At 48.3% G+C, this 17,093-nt stretch overlaps 1 protein-coding gene across 2 annotated transcripts in view; it reads left to right on the forward strand.

Annotated features, from left to right (window-relative positions):
* Positions 1-7,103: 7,103 nt before the first annotated feature.
* The window catches only part of FANCA (FA complementation group A), a 50,291-nt gene continuing 40,301 nt past the window's right edge, over positions 7,104-17,093 (forward strand). For both annotated transcript variants that reach the window (XM_040253637.1, XM_040253636.1), the window contains exons 1-9: positions 7,104-7,195; positions 7,835-7,944; positions 8,259-8,352; positions 9,677-9,819; positions 9,925-10,020; positions 11,460-11,533; positions 15,402-15,514; positions 16,535-16,617; positions 16,908-16,941. In XM_040253637.1, the coding sequence (XP_040109571.1) occupies positions 7,117-7,195; positions 7,835-7,944; positions 8,259-8,352; positions 9,677-9,819; positions 9,925-10,020; positions 11,460-11,533; positions 15,402-15,514; positions 16,535-16,617; positions 16,908-16,941 (826 nt within the window). In that variant the 5' untranslated portion in view covers positions 7,104-7,116. The remainder of the gene's footprint in view (positions 7,196-7,834; positions 7,945-8,258; positions 8,353-9,676; positions 9,820-9,924; positions 10,021-11,459; positions 11,534-15,401; positions 15,515-16,534; positions 16,618-16,907; positions 16,942-17,093) is intronic.

The following is a 17,093-nucleotide window of genomic DNA, read 5'->3' on the forward strand; positions in this document are numbered from 1 at the left end:
GAGTTAAGTTTATCTGGAATGAGGCAGTATCAGACAGCTGTACAGAACTGCCCCTAAGAGGCAGGGGAAGGTCAGTATGTACATGATTTTAGTGAAGGGGGATGTACAGCCAGGCACACATTTTGCCAGAGGCTTGGTGCTAGTCACAAGCAGATGTCACAGTGCTTTTACTGCTTTTCTAGACACGAGGACATATAAGAATTGGGCTTATAAAATCTTCTGAAAATAACTACCTGAAGACCTGTTATGCCGATTTGTACTTGGCATAGTGATGACTCACATCTACCTGATCCGGGGCCCTGCAATCACCCGTGTAAGGTACAAGACCACTTCTGATCTGTCATTATTTTTTCAGGGACCCCTGTGCACTTTAGCCAGCAAGATGTACAACACTGGGGTTTTACTAAAAAAAAAAAAAAATTAAGTTAGGTTCTACTTATGTATCTCAATATCTGAAGGTTTGTCTGTCTAGCTGTAGCAAATTATGAAAACAGAAGCATCAGGCAGCTCTCGAGATGCCCCTAGAAACCATTTTGTTTTTTTCCTGCCAGGTCACTTTTCACACATCTCCCGAAAAAGTCCCAAATGAGCTCCACAAATGGACACGGGCAAGCAGCAGCAGCCTGCAGGTGGCAGCGAGAGGGGTGTCACGGGTGTAGCCTGGGAGTGTAAGCACAGCTTCTAAGTCAGTAAAGGGCAATGGAGTAACCCTGCCAGACCGAAACTGATCAACCAGATGCAGCGGGTTCTGATCTGGTTGGTGGACACACACAGTGGTTACAAGTCAGAGTCAAGGTGTTCACTTCCTTCCTGGAGTGGAGAGCCAAGCCCCGCCCATACTTTAATAAAAACTCGTGTGGGTAACTCTGCCACCGAGGGAGGGCAGACGATGCCTGGTTAAGATGTGAATGGGGTTCATCCCAGTAGAAAGTGGCTTTCAAGTCAAAACATGGAGCTCTTTGTCCACCAATAACACTACACACAACCAAGTCGAAGAAATGTTAGTTCTTCCAAGTTGCCCCCTGGATTTTAGAAATGAAAATTTAGTGTATTTCCTGCTGTTCAGAGTCTCAACAAGAAACAGAAACTGATGGGTCAGTCATGAAACCAACCGGGAAAGCGTTGGATCCAGGTCATTTCTACAATGAGATCACCCATAGCCCACTCCTGAAGCCGTGTCCTTCACCCTTCATGTCCAGTACACGAGGAAGGCTATCAGTCACCATGGGCTGTGCTTAAAGTCAGAACTGAAACCTTCAGTGCAGTGACTAATCCACCAGTACTTGGACTAGCACACTCCCTAGATACTCATAGTGTAGGCTGTTCATTCACAGATATTTGCTGAGTACTAGGTGTTCATGTCTTAAGACTGGGATGATCAGTTTGAAAAACCTGACCAGGTCCCCTTAAGAATCCCCCAGGTCCTCAGGGGCAAACAGCCACAGGGAAACATCGTCACTGCAGGTGGGAAATGGACAGATGGCTACACAACCCCACGGGTTACGTCTGCTTTTCCCACGATCTGTGTCCAACGTGCTAAGGGGATTACAGATAGTGTCTGCGCCAGGGCAGAGCATCAGAGGGGTGGGTGGCTCATGACTGCCACTGGCCAGAGGCTAAAATCTCCAGGAATTATACCTCTGAGGATCTTAGCAGAATAGAAACTAAAAGATCCTGGTTTGACCCCTGGACGCCAAAAAGTTAGAGGCGGAAGTACAGGTGGCATGTGGAATACACATACCTGACTCCAGGAGGACAGTGTAGGGCTCCAGGGTGCCACACTGAGAGCATGCTGAGAGTTCAGAGACAAAGGTCAGAGTGAGTCAGGCATATAAGCAACTAGATTAAACATCAGACGTGAGACGAAAGGCCAGTTAATTCCCCTAGACAGAGGCAGAGCCATTTCACCTGTTGTGAAGGAAGCAGAGACTCTCAGCTTGCACTGAATTCCACTTCAGCCTGAAAAACAGGTCGGTTTCTCCCAGGGGACCTCTGCACACTGGACGCTGTGAGCAACCAGCCCCTGAATGCCTTCTCTGTCACCATCTGTGCAGAGAGGCAGGGCTCAGGGGTCTGGGAGGAAAAGCTGAAACTCAAGAGGCTGTGGTTTGTGCTTTAGGTTTATTTTGGGATAATGATAAAGGCCATGAATTCCCAGGGATGCTGGATTCAGCTAGGCTGTGCTTGATTTCTAAAAGGAGCCAACACAGTTCTGGGGGAAAGACACTGGGGCTGGGCATGACTACAGATTTCTAGGCTGGTACCAGCAGGAAGTGGGGACCCAGAGCTAAACCAAGGTGGTGAGAGGAAATCCCACAAGACTACGATGGAGGGGAGGCAGACAGGGCTGTTCTGCCAAGGGGACAAGGAGGGGGTGCTTACAGAGGTGCTTTCTCTGGATTCCTGATCAGCAGCTGAGAAAATATTCAAGAACAGTTTGCTTCCCATGGCGACACTGGGGGTTTCTTTACAGTGAGTGTGAAAATTAACAGAAACCTCATTTAAAATGGAGTCAGGTGACTTTCTTGGTGGTACAGTGGATAAGAATCTGCCTGCCAATGCAGGGGACACAGGTTCGATTCCTGATCTGGGAAGATTCCACATGGCGAGGAGCAACTAAAGCCCGTGCACCTCAACTACTGAATCTGCAGGTCTAGGGCCTGTGTGCCACAGCTAGAGAAGCCACCACAACGAGAAGCCCGAGCTCTGCAAAGATGAGTAGCACCCACTTGTCACAAAATAAAAATAACCCAACAATAAATAATTTATTAATTACAGTTAATCCGACAGTGAGAGAAAGTTCGCTGGCAGCAACAAAGACCCAGAACAACCAAAAATTAAATAAATAAATTTTAAAAATAAATAAAGTGCAGTCAGGGACTTCCCTGGTAGTTCAATGGCTGAGACTCCACACTCCGGGGTACTAAGATCCCACATGCCTTGGGGGAGCTAAGTCTTTGCACAACTACTGAAGTCTGCAGGCTCTAGAGCCTGCAAGCTACAATTACTTGGAGAGCCTGGGCTCTGCAACAAAAGAAGCCACTGCAATAAGAAACCCAAGCACTGCAACTACAGAAAGCCTGTGCACAGCAATGAGGACCCAAGGTAGCCAAACAGGAAGGAAAGAGGGGAAAAAACGACTAAATTTAAAGGAAAATAGCCTGGTGGGCTGTCTTCTATGGGGTCGCACAGAGTCGGATACGACTGAAGTGATTTAACAGCAGTAACAGCTGCTAAGTCGAGTCAGTCGTGTCCGACTCTGTGCGACCCCATAGACAGAAGCCCACCAGGCTCCCTCGTCCCTGGGATTCTCCAGGCAAGAACACTGGAGTGGGTTGCCATTGCCTTCTCCAATGCATGAAAGTGAAAACTGAAAGTGAAGTCGCTCAGTCTTATCCGACTCTTAGTGACCCCATGGACTGTAGCCTACAAGGCTCCTCCGTCCATGGGATTTCCCAGGCAAGAGTACTGGAGTGGGGTGCCATTGCCTTCTCCAGACTTAACAGCAGCAGCCCCTAAATAATGTAGACTATCAGCGGATGCTGGTGCCGGGAGCCAGTGTGAGGAATCCCACCCGTGACAAGGTCATGAGGGAGGAAGCTGACATACGCAAGGCTGTGATCAGACTTCAGGAGTTCCCTCTGGCATTTCCTGAGCATCCACCCCCCCAAAATAAAAATCTGCCGGCTTTTGTACTCTGCTTTTCCACTTTTCTGATATTCTCTGGAAAAAAGTCAACTCAGGGCTTTAGTCTTCTGCATTTGAAAGGGATGTTTCAGTTAACCCCCTCTGATTGCTCTCTAGCTTGCCTAACAGGTTCCCTGGACCTCTTACAGCTTGTGAATTGCTTGCAGCCCCCAACGGCGAAAGGCACAAAGCTTAAAAGCATCTTAAAGATACAGAGCCTTTTCTAAAGAGTTAAAAATTATATTGGTGACGGGATTTCACTGTTGACTCAATGATTGCTGCCAAGCCTCCATATTCTTTATTTTTTAGGCACCTGGGAAGATGTTAATCAATGTAAAGGGGATATGGAAAAAGATATATAGTAGTTCTGATGTTAGCAACACTAGACTTTTGAGTTAATTACTTCTCTTTGCACTCCTCTTGTGTCCTTGCTATGTAAGAATGTAACTTTATTTAGTACTTTCTGAGAGTGGCACCAAACCTTGGGAAGATCAACACAAATAAGTCTTCTGGTTGACAAACCCTTATCAGAAAAAAGGCTGTAAAATGTTAATTGGCCCCTTTTGCTGGAAGATGATGTAAATTACCTGACTTGTGTATACAATTAAGTATGCAGAGACAAAAGCCTGGTTTTGATAAGAGTCTGGGCTGCTAACACTGCATAATTTTGTATTACCCATTGATCTCTATGTACAAACTAAAAGGTATATAAGGCCTTCTAAACAACAGGAGCAGAAGCCAGTCGCTGGACTGGTTTCCCCCATGTCTCTCTCTTTTTCCCTCCCTCTCCTCTTTACTTTAATTTCAGGCTGAATTTCCATCTGGGGCGCGGAGACTCGCCAAGTCTACTTACTTGCCCTGGCTGTTAAGACCTGCACGAAAGGGAGCCTAAGGCAAGGCACCCTCAGATATTCAAGCGAGCGCCGGTGGCCCAACGTAGATGGTGCAAATTCCTTGTCTGGAATTTTATTGGTCTTCCGCGTAATCCAAGCTATTCAGCCCTATTCCTCCACTTAATCTTTCTACTACACTACTGTTTCTTAATCTAATCTTATATCAATCAATCAATAAGTCTTTTCTCACGCCAATGCCATCCACGCTTCGAATTCCCTGGATCCACCAGGGCTGGACCCTGGCATGCTGGGAAGGCACAGGCTCCTACGAAGTTTTGGAAATACTTAGTTACAGCTCCTTCCCCAGAAAAGGTCCATCCAGCACAGGGGACACATGGGTCACGACAGTGGCATGTTTGACGTGCTTCAAATGACTGGGTATCTGTTCTCCACTGTTCTTTGAAGCAGGCGGGTGAGGACTGCCATGACGGGCAGGGACGGGTAGCCCTGGTGTGTGTGTGCGCATGTGTGTATTGAGGCTCCTACAACCTACTTCCCTGGCAGCCCCATCCAGGGTCTGTCATCTTGAATCTGACACACTCACACCTGAACTCTGGGCCTGTCCTGTTACTGTCTCTCAACCGTCCTCCCAGTGTTGCCACCTCTCAGCTGATCTATGTGGGTAAGTATGATGTGTGTATATATGTGTGATGTATACACGTATGCATATGGCATCTCAATGTATGTATGCATATGATGTGTTTGTGTGTACAACACATGTATGCAAATGATATACGAGTATATGGTATGATGTATGTGAATATGAAGTGTATGGTTTACGTGAATATGTACGTTATAATACACGTGCATATGGTGTATCAATGCATGCACACGATGTTTGTGTGTACGATGCACGTGTACATATATGATGTACAAGCATATGGTATGATGTATGCGAACATGATATGCATGTGTGGTGCTTGTATGTATAATCTACGTGTATCTCCGCATTTCCAAGGGCTCGGGTTAGAAACTGCACTTCTCCCTCAGCTGGGGGATCAACCTTTGAGGCAGGAATCGATCTCATCGCTTCTCTTCACCTCAAGGCCACCGCTCTGGTCAAGCCCCTGTTCCACTGCCGAATGATGGCCAGAGTCCATCTCAGCCACCTCTGCGCCCTGCCTCTGCCTCCCCACAGTCTCTTTTCAACCAGCTGCATAACTGGGGACATGCACCTGCCAGGGTTCTGCTCACTGGGCCTGGAGGCAAGGTCTTCTCAATACTTACACGGCCACGTGGGTGCTCCCCTCCTCAGCTGTGTGCTTAGCGCCTGATCATGTGCCTGTGGCAGTTCTGGTGTCAGCCAGCCTTGTCCCCTTGTTTACAGGTCACTGGCAGCTGGATGGCCTAATTTGCAGGTTCTGGCAGTGGGCAGGCAGCTGGCCAGGGCCTGCTGGCTGAGAGGCTGCCTCTCCTCCATGTGTTTGGTCCTTGGTGGGCTGGCTCAGGCTGTTCTTTTGAGGGTCGCTGAGAGGGTTCCCTGACTCTCAGCATGAGCTTTCAAACTCCTGTTTGCATCATGCCACTCGCATGTCATCACCAGCCCAAATGGAAGGGACAGAGACAGAGGGGTTGGACTCCTGGCCACATTTTGCAACCCACAAGGCCCACCTCCCTTGGACCCTTGTTTACTCAAGTTCAACAGCTCCCATGGCGGGGGGCAGCAGGAGTGGTGGTCATGGCCTGCACGCACATTCTCGCCACCTGGAAAAGCTTCAGCGGGTGGCAGTGAGCGCTGTCTAAGGGCATCCATCACCTCAACTTCACGGCCGAGGAAACCACGTTGCCTGAAAACCTGGACAGAGACTGGGGTGCACGTCAGTGTCTGCGCCCAGACCAGGCACATATCCATTGAATCCCTGTAAATTCCTAAGTGGGCTGAATATTGGGAGCATCTTTCTAACAAGAGGACTTTCCGGGACTCGAGCTGGTCACCATGGTTACAAGCCCGGACTTCCAGTCCTCCTCCCCACATCCTCCTGAGGGGGGCGAGGGGCTGGAAATGGATTCAGTGGGAGACCCCTGTTGTGCGACCCCGGCGTGCGCGGCCTCGCGGTGACACTTCGCTTAAGTCTGGGGAAAAGAAGGGAGGGGCAGCCTCAGTACCGCCGCCGGGCTTCGCGGGGCCCCGAGCGCAGACTCGTTCTCTTCGGTTCCCTACAGGCGGCGTGGTTCTGGCGTCTCCGGAATTTGGGGTTGTCGGTTGTTTCTTCACACACAGCTCTGCTCACCTCGACAGGAATAACGCAAAAGGGATGGCACACTCTTCTCCCGGTGGTGCCGTCTGACTCAGCGCCGCTAATCTCCGCCTTCAGTGGGACCTAAATAAATTCCACAGACACGGCTGACCCCGGTCTCCCGCCACCTGCAAGATGGCCGCCTCAGCCCGGGACGAGATGGCCGCCGAGTCTCCGCCCCGGGGGTGGGTGTGGCCTGGCAGCTGGCAGCCAATGGGCGCTCGCGTCTGTCCGCAGCCAATGAGAGGGCAGCGCGGGTAGGACCCCTGGAGCCCTGGCCCCGCGCTCTGTTTAGCGACATGTCGGCCCCCGGGGCCCGGGTCGCCGCGTCGGATCAGGGGCCTGGGGTCCGCAGGAGATCGTGGGCTGAGCTGCTGGGTAGGTGGGCGCGGGCCCCAAGACTCCTTCCCCCCCGAACCTTCTTCTGCCCATCCTCGTCCCCCTTCATCCTGATCCCGGAGCCCTGATCTCTCCACGTTCACCCGAGCTTCCCATTCTGGCAGCCCTCTGTCCACTCTGTCCTACGTGCGGTCACGAGGGGCGATTCCAGAAGGTAGAGACGTAAGATTCACCTCCCCCACCCCCCAGTAGCCTGGATGACAGTAATTGTTCAGCTCCGTTCAGCCCGAGTCACCTTTGAAAGGATCAATCCCAAGAAAGTAGCTTTGGTACGATCTTAACCAGCTAAACTAGACTTTGCTCAGATTTCATCAGTTTTCCCCGTAAAGTCCTTTTTCTGTCCAGGCTCCCACGTGTCAGTTACTCCCTTCTCCTTGGTCCCTGCGTGGGTGACATTTCCTGGGTCTTTCTGACCTGGGCTTTTGAAGGAGTGCCCCTCTGTTGGGTGTGTCTGATATGTCCTAGGATTAGATTAAGCTTGTGCGGTTTTTGGCAGGAGTCCCATGGACATAACGTTCCAGGGTGCATCACCTCCAGGGGTACAGCGTGTCACAGTGTTTCCTTGCCTGAATTTTTAAGGAGTGCTGTAATTTTTGTGAAACTGATTTTCTTCCCTAGAGGGAAGGGTTGAGAGGCAGAAACTGAGTCCCGAAGGGGAGCAGAAGGTGAGAGAATCAGCCGTGCGCCTCCTGAGACGCCATCTAAACCTGAATGACCTCATTCTGGAGGTGAGAGGCAGTTGGCTTCGCCTTTGTAAGCACATTTGGGTTGCAGGTTTTTGAGCCTCTCAAAGGCATCACCTTTATGAAGAGACACCTGGCAAGACTCGTGAGTATCTGGGAGGAGCATTTATCTATTTGGAGGTAGAATAGTCCAGAGAGGAGTCTGGTAATTCTCAAAGGTTTTAGTAAGTTTCACCTTAAAATTTTTTTCACCTCAGATTATTTGGGAATCGAACAGTAGGCAAGCACTGTGTACACTTTGGTTGTCTTTAGGACATGGCTTGAATTTTGAAGTGGAGTTCTTGGTGTTTGGTTTCTAGGTGGAAGGTCCTCCCTGTGACCAGCTGTGCCTCCACCAGTTGATTGATTGTGATGGTCCTGAGGCCCACACTAACCTTTCCAGTTCATTGATAGGTGAGTTATAGATTTGTTTTCTTAATATATTGCGTTATGGCAGAGCTGTTGGTAAAGAGATGTTGATGTGCTTCTAACAGGCAGATGTGTTTAAATTCCCCCAAATAATGGTTTTTTACTTATACGTGTGGTCACCAACAACAAGTTTCTGTGGCTTGCTTGGGGCTTGTTTTGAGGCTCTTGTTTAAAAACAGCAACTGTGCACCGGGCTCAGAACAGTAGGAACCTAAGTGACCCTTGGGAATATGGGACAGAAATATGGTCCTCGTTTCTGGAAGTGGCAGGAACAGGCCGTGCTGGGTAAGGAAGAGCAGAAGGCAGCTGGAGATGAAGGCTGCCCCGGGCCACTGCTGGGAAGCCAGTGTTGCAGGCAAGCAAGTCCCCAAAATTTTTTCATTTCCTTGTGCATAAAAATGTTACATTTACATGGCACAGTAATCTACTAAGTGTGCAACAGCATTATGTCTAAAAGAACAGTGTGCATACCTGAATTAGAAAATGCTCTATTGCTAAAATTTAAAAAAGACTTTATTGCTAAAAATGTTAACCATCGTGTAAGCCCATAATCTCTGTTACTGGTAAGAGGGTCTCCCTCACTGTTGAGGCTGCTGACTGATCAGGGTAGAAGTTGCTGAAGGCTGGAGTGGTTGTGGCCATTTCTTAAGACAAGATAACAGTGAAGTCTGCTGTGTCTTCCTTTCACATATTCTCTCTCCGTGGCCTGCAATGCTGGGTAATAACATTTTACCCACTCAAAGACTGACTCAACGTTGGAGTCAGTCTTTTCAAACCCTGCTGCTGCTTTATCAGCTAAGTTTCTGTAATAATCTAAGTCTTTTGTTGTCATCTGAGCAGCTGCTTGGCATATTCCCAAGGACTATATTCAGTCTTAAGAAACCACTTTCTTGGCTCAGACATAAGAAGCAGCTCCTCATCCTTCAAACTTTATCACGAGATTGCAGCAAATCAGTCACATCTTCAGGTTCCACTTCTTCTTTTTTCAATTTCTGTAATTTATTACAGACCCAGCACAACCAAAAATTAAATTGAAAGAGAATCCATCTGCCAGGCGCCCTGTTTGTGTCACCCATAATGTCCAAACGTGTGTATATGTGTATGCAGCCCTAGGCTTCAGGGGCCCCAGACCATCGTGAGATGCTTCAACCAGACTGAAATTGCCTTACTTTTATATGTTGTGTCCCCCAGGTCTCTTCTCCCCTTCAAAAGGCAGTTTTCTTTAGTGCTAGAGCTTAAGAGAAGGCATTTAACCAGTCTCCTTCAGTAGATTTTGTTGGGTATCTCCATATTTTGTTCTGTCTTTAAGGCTCTGCTTTGCGGGATCAAGCCACACGGCTGGGCATTCCAGTGGCTGTCCTGTCCAGCCAGGTGGTGGCATCTGGCCTCATGCGGATCTGTGAGGCAGACACGAGGCCCCCTCCCAAGGTGCTGCTGACACCAGAGCAGAGGGTAAGATACAGCACGAGTGAGGGGACTGTGCTTGTTGCTCTTCGGCTGTCTGGGAAAACTGGACGTTTAATATGCTTTCTTAGAAAGGATTTAATTTCTTTTCAGAAGAAATTGTCGTCCTTGTTGGAGATCGCTCAGAACTTATTAGCACAGAGCATGTTTTCCCGTCTCTACTTCTGTCAAGAATTATGGAAAGCACAGGTAAAGTTGAGATGGTAACTCTGATTCCAGGATTTTCAAGCAGTATCTTGTTCATTTTCATGGAGGCAATAGAATCCCCAGGTTCTGTTAGGAATTTCCAGCAAGAGTCTTGTTAATCACAGAGACTGGAGTGGAAAGCTTTCAGCAAGTGTCTCTGTGAATGGGGAAGAAGGACCTTCAGTTACCGTATTTATCAGTATTCTCCCATCATTAGTCATATTTATTAGAATAGGCTGTACACAGAAACATCATGTTATGCCTTCTTAGGTGTACTATGATGAATAATTTCCCAGGGTAGTAAACTAGAAAAATGTAATTTAAAGTTATTCTTATTTTTATTGGCCACACCGTGCAGCTTGTGGGATCTTAATTCCTGGAGCAAGGATTGAACCCAGGCCAAGGCTGTGACAGGGCCAAGTCCTAACCATTGGATCACCAGGGAATTCCCTTATCTGTTGTTTTTTGAAAAGTTATAAATTCAGTAGGCCTACAGGTTTTTAAACAGACTTTATTACTGGAGTATAGTTGACTGACAGGGCTTCCCAGGTGGTGCAGTGGTAAAGAATCCACTGCCAACGTAAGAGACACAAGTTCCATCCTTGGGTTGAGAAGAACCCCTGAAGAAGGAAATGGCAACCCACTCCAGTACTCTTGCCTGGGAAATCCCATGGACAGAGGAGCCTGGCGGGCTACAGTCCATGGGGTGGGAAAGAGTCAGAGACAACTGAGCGACAGAATGCACACAGTTGATTTACAGTTGAAAGTTATCGCTTAGTTACTAAACGGGGTCAGTTATGTAGCAAAGAAGAAACCCAAGGGTGGTGATGCATTCATGGTTTTTTCCCCACTTTTATCCAGCATTTATCTAGAGTTCAGGTGATTGTCAGGCTTTACTATGGTCCCAGCACCTGCTGATAATGAGCTGAATGCATGAGGGTTGTGATCGTCCGGGTGTTTGCAGGCAGCAGAGAAGAGTGGGCAAGGTGTCTGATTGGGTGGTTAGGAAAGGTTTCCAGGAAGAAGCTCATCAGGGGTGGGGCCTGAGTCAGAATTCCTGGGTGAAGAGAAGAGTGCAGTGGGTGTGGGGGCCCGAGTCAGACTGGGGCACCATGTCCAAGGGGTGGGGCGTGTCAGGGCTACAACCAGAGGGCCTTTGTCCTGAAAGTGGAGACAAACCGCTGAAGGGCCCTAGAAAGGAGAAATTGGTGTGACCAGCTACACTGTGGGGTCTTGTGTTGGCCACCCTGGAGAAAGGCCTGGAGGTGAGTTAAGCTGGAGCCTGGGCCTGAACGCAGGATCATGGTGGGGATGGGGGTTCAGGTGGTCACGTGAGTATTGGAGGCTTGGTTTTCAGGAAAGCACATCTTTAGGCATATAGGTTGAATGTCTTGGAAGAAAAGGTGTGGGTGAAGGACTCATAGTTCTGTCACTTTCTTCAGAATTCTTTGCTGCTTGAAGCTGTGTGGCGTCTTCATGTTCAAAACGTTGTAAGCATCCCAGAGCTGCTGGAAAGGTAAATCAGTGATTATTTAGCATTAAAATAAACTAAAATGAAATTTTTATGTAACATAAAGTTTAGTTAATATTACATGATTTACTTTTTGTAATCTAGTCTAATAATGACTCACATATATGTGAAACCAAAAATCACCCAAAGAAGCAGTTGCTTTATTATTTAAAGAGAACGTTGTTATAATTGAAATCTTCATCATGCACAGACTTGGTAATTTTTTTTATGAGATACATAATGTGATAAAATATTTTTTTCAGGTAAATATGACTGGTAAAATGTGTGCAACTGTTACCTCCCAAAATGCCACCAAGAGTCATAACGGGGGTTTTACAAAATGAACAACCCTATAGTTAGGCGAGACAAGGGGAGGAGGGGCAGAAAGTGGAGGGGCTGAAGGAGAGGTGGTCCAGGTGGGGCCAGTTGGACGCGCACACTGCCTGCCATCTGTCCAGATGTGAGAAGCGTCAGGAGCCTTAGTGGCTGGCCATCCCTGCTCAAGGCAGCCTCTGGTCAACAGGAGGCTGGAGGTTTAGGTGTTTGTTCTCTGGTCAGAAGAAACACAGAGTGTCTAGTCTGGGGGACTGTCAGGCACAGTGGTAAATGCCATATTGAATCTAGTGGTTTCGTGATGTGTGGGTCTCATCCAGAAGTTATGCAAGTTTGGTTAGTTTGACTACATGAAAACCATTATCTCCTAGCATACACACCTAATGTCAGAGTTCCAAATATATGAAGCAAAACATTACAGTAATGAAGGCAGAGATGGACTTTGAACCATACTACTTGGAGCCTTCAGTAATGGGTCGAGCCAGTGGTCAGACTGGTGGTGACCAGCCAACGTATCTGACCCCTGCAGCATGCCCCACCAAGTGGTAGCAACACACTGGCTCTCAAGTGTGGAACCGTCTGCAGGAGGGGGCCACATGGGTCAGGCCCTTCAGAGAGTGGGAATAAGTTTAAAAGGGTGAAACCCATACAAGTGTCTTCTCAAATCACAGAGGAGCTGAAAAGAATCCACAGAAGACAATTTGGGAAATCCACAGTGTTTGGGAAGTAGGCCACACGCTCTTAAATAATCAATGGATTGGCAAAGAAAATCACAAGGGAAACTAGAAAATAGCGTAACAAAGAAAATGGAAATAACATACCAACATATATTGGGTGCTACTGAAGTAGGGCTTAGAGGGAAATTTATAGCTGCAAAAGCCTATATTAGAAGAATGATCTGAAGTCAGTGACTTAAAGTTTGGCCTTAAGAAACTAGAGAGAGAAAAGCAAACCAAACCCAGAGCAAGAAGGAGGAAGGAAATAATAACCATTAGAGCAGAAATCTATGAAATGAGAAACATAATAGAGAGAATCAATGAAGATGTCTTTGAAAATGTTAGCAAAATTGATAAGCCTTTAGCTAGAAAAGAAGACACAGCCAGCCAAAATCAAGATGAAAAGGGGGTTATTACTGCTGACCGTACAGAAAATTAAAAGCATTGTAAGATAATACTGTGAGCAGTGTTATGCCAGTAAATTAGAAAACAGATGAAATGGATGAATTTCCAGAAAGATACAAAAGATTGTACTGAATAGACCTGTAACAGGAGAGGAAACGAAGTCACTATTAAATGATACAGAGGCTTCCGACAAGGAAACCCGCAGGCCCTGACTCCTCTTGAGAACTTTGCCAAGCATTTGAAGAGGAAATGCAGTGTCCCTTCATAAATTCTTCCAGAAAATAAAGACGAGTACTCCCCACCTTACTGCATGAGGCCAGTAGTACCCTGACAGGAAAGCTGGACAGAGAGACCACAGGACAAGAAACTACCAACAAGCGTCTCTAATGAATATAGATGCAGAAACTCAGCAAAATATTTACAGACTGGATCCAGCAACGAAAAAGGGTCTAAACACCATGATAATGGAGATTTATCCCCAAAATGCAAGGTTGGTTTAACATCTGAATGTTAACATATATATTAATAGCATAGAGGACAAGAGTGATCATCTTAATAGAAGCAGAAAGCAGTTGACAAAATCAGATACTATGTCACGATAAACACTCAGCACGCTGGGAGTAGAGGGAACGTGTCAACCTGATAAAGGTCATCTAAGAAAAACCCACAGCTCACATCATACTGAGACTGCAGACTGTACGATCAGGAACATTCTTAACATTTCTGTTCAATATCACCAGACTTTCTGGCCAGGGAATTAGGCAAAGGGGATGAAAAGGCATCCAGATTGGAATGGAAGAACTGGAACTGTCTGCAGATGACATCATCTTGCATATAGAAAATCCTCAGAAATCCACACCAAAAGTTCTGGAGTGAATAAATGAATTCTGTGTGGTCGCAGGGTACTAGACCAATATACAAACATACTTTTGTTTTTATACAACAACACACAGCCTGAAGGTGAAACTAAGAAATAATTTCCTTTAATAGTGCATCGAAAAGAAAAAGTTAAAGAACAAGGCTAGTGCACTGAAAGCTATAAACATGCTAAAAGAAGCTAAGACCTAATAGATGCTCCAGGCTCCTGGATCACACATTCTTATCAAGATGGCACTGCTCACCAACACGACCTGTGCACCCAGCACGCGTCCTTCAGGTCTCAGCTGCTTTGCTCACAGACTTTGACAAGCTTGTCCCAGTGCCAATATGGAAATGCAAGGGACCCTGAATCGCCAAAAATTGTTCAGAAAGAGGGGAAAACCTGAAGGAGTCACACCTACTGTATTGATTGTTTGAGTTCTTGCTTGCCTGCCTGCCATGCGGCCTGTGGGATTCCCCAACCAGGGGTCGAACCCATGCCCTCTGCAGTGGAAGCACATCATCCTAGCTACTGGACTTCCAGGGAAGTTCCCACACATCTTGTTTTCAGAGATTTTAGTACAAAACAGTCAATATCAAGATAGCAGGGTCCTGGCATAACAGTTGACATACAGAAAAACAGGACTGAGTGTCTGGACGTAAACTCATACATTTATGGTCAGTTGTTTTTGACAACAGTGCCAAGACCATTTAATGGCGGGGGAAATGGTCTTTTCAGCAGTGGGGCTTGGACCACTGGATATCTACATGTAGAAGGATGGAGTTGAACCCCTACCTCCACTACAGATAGCAGTTAACTCTGTGCATCCGAGACCTGACCTTAAGGGCTAAAACCATAACCCTCCTGGAAGATCTAAGGGTAAATCTTCATGAGCTTGGACCAGGCAGGGTTTTCTCGGATGTGACACCTAAAGTTCATGCGACTATCAGGACAATGAAAAGAGTGCACAGGAAACTGTTTACAAGTCAGATAATTCCTCTAGTCCAACAATAAGAAAATGAATAATCCAGTTAAAAAGCACATAAAGGATTTCAATACTCTAAAGAAGATCTTTCAGGTTCAGTCCCTGGTCAGAGAACTAGATTCAATATGCCACAACTAAGAGTTTGCAGGCTACAACTAAGACCTACTACAGCCAAATAAATAAAAATAAATTTTAAAAAGATCCACCAATAGCCAAGCACGTGAAAAGATGCTCACCATCATTAGTCACCATGGAAATACAAACCCGGCAAGTGAGAGTTGCCCACCCACTGCGATGCCCCCGAACCAGCATTGCTCTGCCAGATACTCCTTTGTTGGTCTAGAGCCAAGCCCATTATTACTACTCTCATTACTGTTATTAAGATTTTTCTTTTCCCCCAACAATAGTAAGCCACTCCAAGTAACTACACTATGTGGAAAAAGTGATGATTTTTACTTGGCTGGCCCCACAGTCGTGGGGGCAGGAGGCTGAGCAGTGCTGGCTTGCTGCCTGTGGCCTCAGCTCCCTGGTGGAGTGAGTGTGACAGACAACGGAATGCTGTGCTTGTGCCCTCAGCCGCGCTGACACCCAGGCCATGGTGGTCTGGCTCTGCGAGGACCTGGGCCTGCTGTGTGAGCAGATAGAGGTGCCCTGTCAGCACGCTGAGGTCGCCAGGGCTGTGCTTGCTGGTGAGTGTGTGGCGCGGGCGGGTGCTTCCCGCGGCGATGGTCAGGGAAGCACAGCGGGCTGCACTTGGGGTGTGGAGAGCCGATAGAAGTCAGCACAGGCACACCTGTCCTCAAGGGCGTGCGCAGGCAGCCTCTTGGCCTGATGGGTGGGCCAGGTGCTATATTGAGGACGGGCACGTGGTGGCCTTCTGAGCACAGAGGCAGGGGCTCCGTGGATGACCTGTCCTGCCTCCCAGGCCCTGAGCGGGCGGGAGAGGGCGGACAGCCGGCTCCTAGTACCTGTGCAGTATCCATGCCTCTGCGAGGCCCAGCTCCAACTGGTGATTTTAGAAGGTCCCCCAGAGAAGCAGAGAGGAAACTGGGCTGGAACCTGAGCTGCTCTGAATGTGGCGACCCTGGGTGAGCAGGGCTGCATGCTGTGGCCCTTCATTCAGACACCCGGCCCCTGCGGCTCTCGGGTCAGCAGGCCTGCCGTCCCCCGTCCTCCCCAAGGAGTGCGGCCCATGAGTAAATGGAAGCCTGGACGAGAGGGTTCCCTGTGGGGCTTGTTCACTCTCCTTTGCGGAAGGGGCATTCCTTCTTCCTAAAACTGTCCTGCGATGTGAGTTATCCTGCAGTCTGCTCCCATATGAAGCTTAAACTGTTCAATTTCAGTCCCTTGATGGTCACCTTGTCAGAAGCTCTGAGTCCATCTCCTGCCCTGCTCCCCACAGTTTAACACTTTCGGGCCCTAAAAGCGTCCTAGTCTGGTTGGTGTAGGAGGGAAAGGACACATGAAACCCTCTTGAAATTTCTTCAAGTGAGAACATCCTTCCATAAACCTGACCGGCTATGTCTCCCTTTCTGTGCAGTGGGCTTAGGGAAGGCTTGGCTGGGTCTGGTGGATGCGGTTGGTGGACCCCCCATGCCCAGAGCCAGCGTTCGAGCTTCGTGCAGATCCTGCCCTCCCAGACTCTCTGAATCTGGTGGTCTGTCCAGGGATCACTGTGCACAAAAACACTTTGCTTTTGTGCTTTTCAGATCTTGTGCAAATGTTTGTTTTGAGAGGATTCCAGAAAAGCGATGGTTTGAGGGGAGACGGGGCACCAGCGCAGATGGCCCAGGTGGGTGCCAGGCGAGTGGAGCAGGACTCTGGGCAGCAGGCACAGGATGAGGGGCTTGGATGTGCAGCCCCATATGGGGGTGCTCCCTGAGTCCAGCTGCGAGGGCGTGGGCCTGGGCAGTGGTCTCTCCCCTACGTCGTTGGTTTCTGAAGCTCCCAGACTCTGGGTCAGTGCTTGGGAACAGGGGGAGGAGTGTCCTGGGCAGACCCCCTGAGGGGGTCTGGAGACTGGATCTGGGGTGATGGCAGGCTTGCTTGCACACAGCTGACTGCAGTGTTCTGTCCCCACAGATCGCCGCTGCTGTTCTTGAGCGGATGCTGGCCTGTGAGTGGCCCTGTGGGCCCGGCTGGTTGGGGTTCCCGTAGCTCCTGCCTTTCCAGCTCAGTCATGCCCTCCAGAGGCCCTTTGATGGCTGTGATGGGGTACAAACTGACAACTCACTGCAGTCTCTTCTGGAGACCAGCTTTGCTGGCTTC

This window comes from Oryx dammah, unplaced genomic scaffold (assembly GCF_014754425.2).
Source record: "Oryx dammah isolate SB20612 unplaced genomic scaffold, SCBI_Odam_1.1 HiC_scaffold_13, whole genome shotgun sequence".
NCBI classification, from domain to species: Eukaryota; Metazoa; Chordata; class Mammalia; order Artiodactyla; family Bovidae; genus Oryx; species Oryx dammah.